The sequence below is a fragment of the Coregonus clupeaformis genome, unplaced genomic scaffold (genome assembly GCF_020615455.1).
Source record: "Coregonus clupeaformis isolate EN_2021a unplaced genomic scaffold, ASM2061545v1 scaf0213, whole genome shotgun sequence".
In the NCBI taxonomy this organism is placed as follows: domain Eukaryota; kingdom Metazoa; phylum Chordata; class Actinopteri; order Salmoniformes; family Salmonidae; genus Coregonus; species Coregonus clupeaformis.
Genome location: NW_025533668.1, coordinates 266494 through 276513, shown reverse-complemented (window position 1 = coordinate 276513; position 10020 = coordinate 266494). Strand labels below are relative to the sequence as shown.

General features: G+C 44.1%; 1 protein-coding gene across 1 annotated transcript in view; it reads right to left on the bottom strand.

Moving 5' to 3' along the window:
- Positions 1-104: 104 nt before the first annotated feature.
- The window catches only part of LOC123484174 (trithorax group protein osa-like), a 34393-nt gene continuing 24477 nt past the window's right edge, over positions 105-10020 (bottom strand). The window contains exon 3 of the mRNA XM_045214197.1: positions 105-305. Coding sequence (XP_045070132.1) covers positions 105-305 — 201 coding nt within the window. The remainder of the gene's footprint in view (positions 306-10020) is intronic.

Genomic DNA, 10020 nt, shown 5'->3' with positions numbered 1-10020 from the left:
CAAACTGAATAGCTACCTAACTGACTGAGTAACTGACTGACTGACTAATGAACCAAGCAAAGTAACCAAGCTAAAAGCACAGTACCAGGTGAGGTAACAGTCTCTTACCTGTGTCTGTGTCTGGCAGGTGTATGGCAGCGCTCCTGGTGGTAGTGGGGGTGGGGGTTAGGGGGAGGTCTGCGACTGGGGGGCAGCTCCCATGGCCTCATTGGTGGAGAGGGGGTTGAGGGTGGGGCCACAGTGGAGAGATCCAGCACTGATTGGCCGGATAGCCTCTGACGCTTTGGACTGGGGCTGTCCTCACGCTGTTGGGGGATGGGGAGAGAAGAGGAGGAGAGAGAAGGAGGGGAGAAGAGAGAAGAGGAGGGGGAGAAAGAGGAGGAGAGAAGAGGAGGGGAGAGAGAGAGGGAGGAGAGAGAGGGAGGGAGAGGAAGGGGAGGAGAGAGAAGGGGGGGGAGGGAGAGAGAGAAGAGGAGGGAGAAGAGAGAAGAGGAGGGGGAGAAGAGAGAAGAGGAGGGGAGGGAGGGGGAAAGAGGAGGGAGAGAAGAGAGAAGAGGGAAGAAGAGAGAAGAGGAGAGAGGGGAGGAGAGAGAAGGGGATGGAGAGAAGGGGAGAGAAGGGGGAGGGGAGAGAAGGGAGAAAGAGGAGGGGAGAAGAGGGGAGAGAAGAGGGGGAGAGAGGGAGGAGAGAAGGGGAGAGAAGGGGAGGAGAGAGAAGAGGAGGGAGAGAAGAGGAGGAGAGAGAAGGGAGAAGAGGAGGGGAGAGAAGAGGGGGAGAGAAGAAGAGGAGAGAGAAGGGGAGGGGAGAGAAGGGGAGGGGAGGGGAGAGAAGGGAGAGAAGAGGGGGAGAGAAGAGGGAGGAGAGAGAAGGGGAGGAGAGAGAAGAGGAGGGGAGAGAAGAGGAGGAGAGAGAAGGGAAGGAGAGAGAAGGGAAGGAGAGAGAAGGGAAGGAGAGAAAAGGGAAGGAGAGAAAAGAGGAGGAGAGAGAAGAGGAGGAGAGAGAAGGGGAGAGAAGAGGGGAGAGAAGAAGAGGGGAGAGAAGTGGAGGAGAGAGAAGTGGAGGAGAGAGAAGTGGAGGAGAGAGAAGTGGAGGAGAGAGAAGTGGAGGAGAGAGAAGGGAGAAGGGGAGGAGGAGAAGGGGAGGAGAGAGAAGGGGAGGAGAGAGAAGGGGAGGGAGAGAGAAGGGGAGGAGAGAGAAGAGGGGAAGAGATAAACCAAGGTTAGTTTCACATAGCACCTATACCTCCATCATAAATCAATATAGAGATGTAGCATCACCCTCTCTGATCAATGGTCCATATTGTTGCTCAGTAACACACAAGCCCTATTCTACCCCATAGTGTGACTCATGGTGCTCCCTTTGTGAGTGTGAGACATGAATACAGGCCCATATGAGAGTCATCTGCACACATTAAGGCTTGAGTTGAGACGCAGTGAGACACACTTTCACCGAGAAAGTTGGGGAACACTCTTCAGTCAGCGATGACTCACTCACTTACCGGCAAGAGCTCACTCACTCCCTCATTTTCTCTCACACACACACACACACACACACACACACACACACACACACACACACACACCGCCACACCAGTGTTCATTTCACCAACTAAAATAGTGACGATATTCTTCAAAACACCTATTTTTCAGTGGCAATTGACGAGACTATAACTGACTAAATAGACCCAGAAGAAAATAGAACTAAACGAAAATGATTTTTCATTTGGGTTAACTAAAACGAGACTACATTATCTCTGACTGAAATCTGTTATTTGCAATCTGGCGGACAACAAATTATTGATGCAAATCAGGCACAGGCCATGGCTACTCCTACGGCGGTAAAAGCTCCCGGGAGAAAAAGGAGTGAAGTGCAGAGCCACTTTACTTATCATGTTGATTCAAACAACTTTTCTAAGTGAGAAGACAGTGTTTGCACCCACAAGTTGACAGGAAAAAACACCAGCGACTTCAAGAGACATCTGAAAGCACATCATCCCATGCCTTTTTGCTTGGTAGGGCAGAGTAGTGCTCTGATAGGTTGTATCTGCAATCTGTTATTAGACTACCTGAGCAGATATATATATATATATTGCCTGCTCAGGTAGTCTAATAACAGATTGCAGCTACGACCTATCAGAGCACTACTCTGCCCTACCAAGCAAAAAGGCAGTAGCTGCTCATTTGGTCGAAAATTACCGTAATTTTCGGACTATAAGCTGCGCCATTTTTCGACCCTGCGGCTTATATAACGGTGCGGCTAATCTATGGATTTTTACAGCTAACGGCCACTAGAAGACCTCCTAAATCTATGGATTTTACAGGTTACAGTCCACCAACTTTAACTCTATGGGCTCTATGACCGGTCCGCGCCCCCCCCACCTTTAAGCGGCGGGCTCCAGCAGGAAAAGCTGGAGGCCGGAAAAGAGTGAGACAGGTAGCGCGCAAAAGTAAAAGTGGAACCGAGAGTGGTACGAGAGACAGAACGAGAGACAGAACGAGAGCAAGACAGACAGACATTACGAGAGCGAGACAGTTTGTGCAAAGGAAGTTTTCAAGCAGCCATCTCTTTCCCGACAATCCCCTCTGTGCACGAACCCTTACATATGGTAATTAAACATTAAAACACCTGCGGCTTATAGTCCAGTGCGGCTTATAGTGCGGAAAATACGGTAGTTCATGTCATTTATGCTACATTAAAATACCTACTTAACCATGTGGACCAGTATCCTGCCTCTATTATATTGTGTTTTGGAGAAAATGGGGGTCATGTTAGCAGTAACTGCATAAGGTTACTGTGAAACCAAGGTAAATAAAAGCCATTTTTACTCAGTTCCTGCCTTTTTGCTTGGTAGGGCAGTACTGATGATGCTACTTATTCTCCAGCTAGAGGACGTTAAGGGGCAGGGCTCCAGATCGGGACCATTTAGTGGCATTTTACAACCCTTTGACTTGGCTGTGCAAGTTACATTTATCACATGGTCACCTCACTCCAAAGGTTCAAAACATCCATGATTTGGTCAAAACAGTAAAGTGCATTCTAATGGAGAAAATGTTGGAGCCCTGTGAAGGGGTGTTTAATCTGCTGCAGGGTAATGTGTTCTGCCTGTCGGGCTGTTGGGAGTCACAGACATTAACATGGAGTCACACCCACTACAATCAACACAGTCATTAACACTGAGTCACACCCACTACAATCAACACAGTCATTAACACTGAGTCACACCCACTACAGTCATCAGTCCTTAAGACTGAGTCACACCCACTAGTCATCACAGTCATTAACACTGAGTCACACCCACTAGTCATCACAGTCATTAACACTGAGTCACACCCACTAGTCATCACAGTCATTAACACTGAGTCACACCCACTACAGTCATCAGTCCTTAAGACTGAGTCACACCCACTAGTCATCACAGTCATTAACACTGAGTCACACCCACTAGTCATCACAGTCATTAACACTGAGTCACACCCACTAGTCATCAGTCCTTAACACTGAGTCACACCCACTAGTCATCACAGTCATTAACACTGAGTCACACCCACTAGTCATCAGTCCTTAAGACTGAGTCACACCCACTAGTCATCACAGTCATTAACACTGAGTCACACCCACTAGTCATCACAGTCATTAACACTGAGTCACACCCACTACAGTCAGTCATTAACACTGAGTCACTCCTACTACAGTCAGTCATTAACACTGAGTCACTCCTATTACAGTCACCAGTCATTAACACTGAGTCACTCCTACTACAGTCACCAGTCATTAACACTGAGTCACTCCTACTACAGTCAGTCATTAACACTGAGTCACTCCTACTACAGTCAGTCATTAACACTGAGTCACTCCTATTACAGTCACCAGTCATTAACACTGAGTCACTCCTATTACAGTCAGTCATTAACACTGAGTCACTCCTACTACAGTCAGTCACTAACACTGAGTCACTCCTACTACAGTCAGTCATTAACACTGAGTCACTCCTACTACAGTCATCAGTCATTAACACTGAGTCACTCCTACTACAGTCAGTCATTAACACTGAGTCACTCCTACTACAGTCAGTCATTAACACTGAGTCACTCCTACTACAGTCAGTCATTAACACTGAGTCACTCCTATTACAGTCAGTCATTAACACTGAGTCACTCCTACTACAGTCAGTCATTAACACTGAGTCACTCCTACTACAGTCAGTCATTAACACTGAGTCACTCCTATTACAGTCACCAGTCATTAACACTGAGTCACTCCTATTACAGTCACCAGTCATTAACACTGAGTCACTCCTACTACAGTCAGTCATTAACACTGAGTCACTCCTACTACAGTCAGTCATTAACACTGAGTCACACCCACTAGTCATCACAGTCATTAACACTGAGTCACTCCTACTACAGTCAGTCATTAACACTGAGTCACTCCTACTACAGTCAGTCATTAACACTGAGTCACTCCTATTACAGTCAGTCATTAACACTGAGTCACTCCTACTACAGTCAGTCATTAACACTGAGTCACTCCTATTACAGTCAGTCATTAACACTGAGTCACTCCTATTACAGTCAGTCATTAACACTGAGTCACTCCTATTACAGTCAGTCATTAACACTGAGTCACTCCTATTACAGTCACCAGTCATTAACACTGAGTCACTCCTATTACAGTCACCAGTCATTAACACTGAGTCACTCCTACTACAGTCAGTCATTAACACTGAGTCACTCCTATTACAGTCAGTCATTAACACTGAGTCACTCCTGCTACAGTCACCAGTCATTAACACTGAGTCACTCCTATTACAGTCACCAGTCATTAACACTGAGTCACTCCTACTACAGTCAGTCATTAACACTGAGTCACTCCTATTACAGTCAGTCATTAACACTGAGTCACTCCTATTACAGTCATCAGTCATTAACACTGAGTCACTCCTACTACAGTCACCAGTCATTAACACTGAGTCACTCCTACTACAGTCAGTCATTAACACTGAGTCACTCCTACTACAGTCAGTCATTAACACTGAGTCACTCCCTATTACAGTCAGTCATTAACACTGAGTCACTCCTATTACAGTCACCAGTCATTAACACTGAGTCACTCCTATTACAGTCACCAGTCATTAACACTGAGTCACTCCTACTACAGTCAGTCATTAACACTGAGTCACTCCTATTACAGTCAGTCATTAACACTGAGTCACTCCTATTACAGTCACCAGTCATTAACACTGAGTCACTCCTATTACAGTCAGTCATTAACACTGAGTCACTCCTATTACAGTCATCAGTCATTAACACTGAGTCACTCCTACTACAGTCACCAGTCATTAACACTGAGTCACTCCTACTACAGTCAGTCATTAACACTGAGTCACTCCTACTACAGTCAGTCATTAACACTGAGTCACTCCTATTACAGTCAGTCATTAACACTGAGTCACTCCTATTACAGTCACCAGTCATTAACACTGAGTCACTCCTATTACAGTCACCAGTCATTAACACTGAGTCACTCCTACTACAGTCAGTCATTAACACTGAGTCACTCCTATTACAGTCAGTCATTAACACTGAGTCACTCCTATTACAGTCACCAGTCATTAACACTGAGTCACTCCTATTACAGTCACCAGTCATTAACACTGAGTCACTCCTACTACAGTCAGTCATTAACACTGAGTCACTCCTATTACAGTCAGTCATTAACACTGAGTCACTCCTATTACAGTCACCAGTCATTAACACTGAGTCACTCCTATTACAGTCACCAGTCATTAACACTGAGTCACTCCCTACTACAGTCAGTCATTAACACTGAGTCACTCCTACTACAGTCAGTCATTAACACTGAGTCACACCCACTAGTCATCACAGTCATTAACACTGAGTCACTCCTACTACAGTCAGTCATTAACACTGAGTCACTCCTACTACAGTCAGTCATTAACACTGAGTCACTCCTATTACAGTCAGTCATTAACACTGAGTCACTCCTACTACAGTCAGTCATTAACACTGAGTCACTCCTATTACAGTCAGTCATTAACACTGAGTCACTCCTATTACAGTCACCAGTCATTAACACTGAGTCACTCCTATTACAGTCACCAGTCATTAACACTGAGTCACTCCTACTACAGTCAGTCATTAACACTGAGTCACTCCCTATTACAGTCAGTCATTAACACTGAGTCACTCCTATTACAGTCACCAGTCATTAACACTGAGTCACTCCTATTACAGTCACCAGTCATTAACACTGAGTCACTCCTACTACAGTCAGTCATTAACACTGAGTCACTCCTATTACAGTCAGTCATTAACACTGAGTCACTCCTATTACAGTCACCAGTCATTAACACTGAGTCACTCCTATTACAGTCACCAGTCATTAACACTGAGTCACTCCTACTACAGTCAGTCATTAACACTGAGTCACTCCTACTACAGTCAGTCATTAACACTGAGTCACACCCACTAGTCATCACAGTCATTAACACTGAGTCACTCCTACTACAGTCAGTCATTAACACTGAGTCACTCCTACTACAGTCAGTCATTAACACTGAGTCACTCCTATTACAGTCAGTCATTAACACTGAGTCACTCCTACTACAGTCAGTCATTAACACTGAGTCACTCCTATTACAGTCAGTCATTAACACTGAGTCACTCCTATTACAGTCGGTCATTAACACTGAGTCACTCCTATTACAGTCAGTCATTAACACTGAGTCACTCCTATTACAGTCACCAGTCATTAACACTGAGTCACTCCTATTACAGTCACCAGTCATTAACACTGAGTCACTCCTACTACAGTCAGTCATTAACACTGAGTCACTCCTATTACAGTCAGTCATTAACACTGAGTCACTCCTATTACAGTCACCAGTCATTAACACTGAGTCACTCCTATTACAGTCACCAGTCATTAACACTGAGTCACTCCTACTACAGTCAGTCATTAACACTGAGTCACTCCTATTACAGTCAGTCATTAACACTGAGTCACTCCTATTACAGTCATCAGTCATTAACACTGAGTCACTCCTACTACAGTCACCAGTCATTAACACTGAGTCACTCCTACTACAGTCAGTCATTAACACTGAGTCACTCCTACTACAGTCAGTCATTAACACTGAGTCACTCCTATTACAGTCAGTCATTAACACTGAGTCACTCCTATTACAGTCACCAGTCATTAACACTGAGTCACTCCTATTACAGTCACCAGTCATTAACACTGAGTCACTCCTACTACAGTCAGTCATTAACACTGAGTCACTCCTATTACAGTCAGTCATTAACACTGAGTCACTCCTATTACAGTCACCAGTCATTAACACTGAGTCACTCCTATTACAGTCACCAGTCATTAACACTGAGTCACTCCTATTACAGTCACCAGTCATTAACACTGAGTCACTCCTACTACAGTCAGTCATTAACACTGAGTCACTCCTACTACAGTCATCAGTCATTAACACTGAGTCACTCCTACTACAGTCATCAGTCATTAACACTGAGTCACTCCTACTACAGTCATCAGTCATTAACACTGAGTCACTCCTACTACAGTCATCAGTCATTAACACTGAGTCACTCCTACTACAGTCATCAGTCATTAACACTGAGTCACTCCTACTACAGTCATCAGTCATTAACACTGAGTCACTCCTACTACAGTCATCAGTCATTAACACTGAGTCACTCCTACTACAGTCATCAGTCATTAACACTGAGTCACTCCTACTACAGTCATCAGTCATTAACACTGAGTCACTCCTACTACAGTCACCAGTCATTAACACTGAGTCACTCCTATTAAAGTCACCAGTCATTGAATCACTGATGATCTCAGCCTATTAAGACGTTACAGAACAGAGAGCATAGGAGACACAGTAAGTCAGTAAGTCAACTTCTATCTATTGCAGCAAGCTTTAAACACAGTCACAGGCTCTGAGTCACGCGTACACACACACACACACACACACACACACACACACACACACACACACACACACACACACACACACACACACACACACACACACACAAACCCCACCACACCCCACACCCCCACCCACACACACACACACACACACACACACACACACACCCCCCCCCCCCCCCCCAACACACCAGTGAGAGCAGCATGTTTGCTAACAGGAAACAGCTGGATGGCAGGCTGCAGACACACACCCACACAAACAGTACAACCCCCCCCCCCACACACACACACAGTCTCACCCACACAGGAGGCAGGCAGGCAGCTGCCACTGTGCAGACTGAGTTCTACAGACAGTAACGCCCTCAGCATCTGCACTAGTCCATTTCAACTCCTGTTTCAGACTAACAGACTGACATACAGTGCCTTCGGAAACTATTCAGACCCCTTGACTTTTTACAGCCTTATCCTAAAATTGATTAAATCATCATGTTTTTGGGGACCTTCAATGCTGCAGACATTTTTTGGTACCCTTCCCCAGATCTGTGCCTCGACACAATCCTGTCTCGAAGCTCTACAGACAATTCCTTCGACCTCATGGCTTGGTTTTTGCTCTGACATGCACTGTCAACTGTGGGCCCTTATATAGACAGGTTTGTGCCTTTCCAAATCATGTTCAATCAATTGAATTTACCACAAGTGGACTCCAATCAAGTTGTAGAAACATCTCAAATGTCTAAAAACCTGTTTTTGATTCGTCATTATGGGGTATTGTGTGTAAATTGATGAGGAAAAAAATGGAATGTAATCCATTTTAGAATAAGGCTGTAACGTAACAAAATGTAGAAAAAGGGAAGGGGTCTGAATACTTTCCAAATGCACTGTACGTGAATAATGACCTGTTTCAGACTAACACACACACATGAATAATGAGTGAGAACGTTAGACGCACAAATATCATACCCCCCCAAAAATGCTAACCTCCACTGTTATTGTCATGGTGAGAGGTTAGCATGTCTTGGGGGTATGATATAAAATCCTAACCTCCACTGTTATTGTAATGGTGAGAGGTTAGCATGTCTTGGGGGTATGATATAAAATGCTAACCTCCACTGTTATTGTAATGGTGAGAGGTTAGCATGTCTTGGGGGTATGATATAAAATGCTAACCTCCACTGTTATTGTAATGGTGAGAGGTTAGCATGTCTTGGGGGTATGATATAAAATGCTAACCTCCACTGTTATTGTAATGATGAGAGGTTAGCATGTCTTGGGGGTATGATATAAAATGCTAACCTCTACTGTTATTGTAATGGTGAGAGGTTAGCATGTCTTGGGGGTATGATATAAAATGCTAACCTCCACTGTTATTGTAATGGTGAGAGGTTAGCATGTCTTGGGGGTATGATATAAAATGCTAAACTCTACTGTTATTGTAATGGTGAGAGGTTAGCATGTCTTGGGGGTATGATATAAAATGCTAACCTCTACTGTTATTGTAATGGTGAGAGGTTAGCATGTCTTGGGGGTATGATTATTTGTGCGTCTAACTTTCACTAATCATTCATTATCCACGATTTATTCAGGACTTTCCGCAATCATGGTAGAATCCACATTAATGTAGAAGTGTTTAGAAACATATTCTATTCTTTTTTTTACTATAAAAGTGACTCCAAAATGGCCCAGTACATTATTTACCATTGATTTATAATCAGGCACAAAATGATCTGAAACACAACCAAAATAAACCGCAAATGCATCCAACAAGTTTGTAAAGTCACAAGCTTGTTGTAATCATTGCGTGCTAGGAATATGGAACCAAATATTAAAATGTGGACTACTTTAATACACATAAGTGAATTTGTCCCAATACTTTTGGTCCCCTAAAATGGGGGGACTATGTTCAAAAAGGGCTGTAATTTCTAAACAGTTATGGTGAACCTCAAAGTATAATTTCAAATCCAAAGTGCTGGAGTACAGAGCCAAAACAAAAGGTGTCACTGTCCCAATCCTTTACAATACTTTAGGAGCTCACTATATACTGTCAAATCAAAC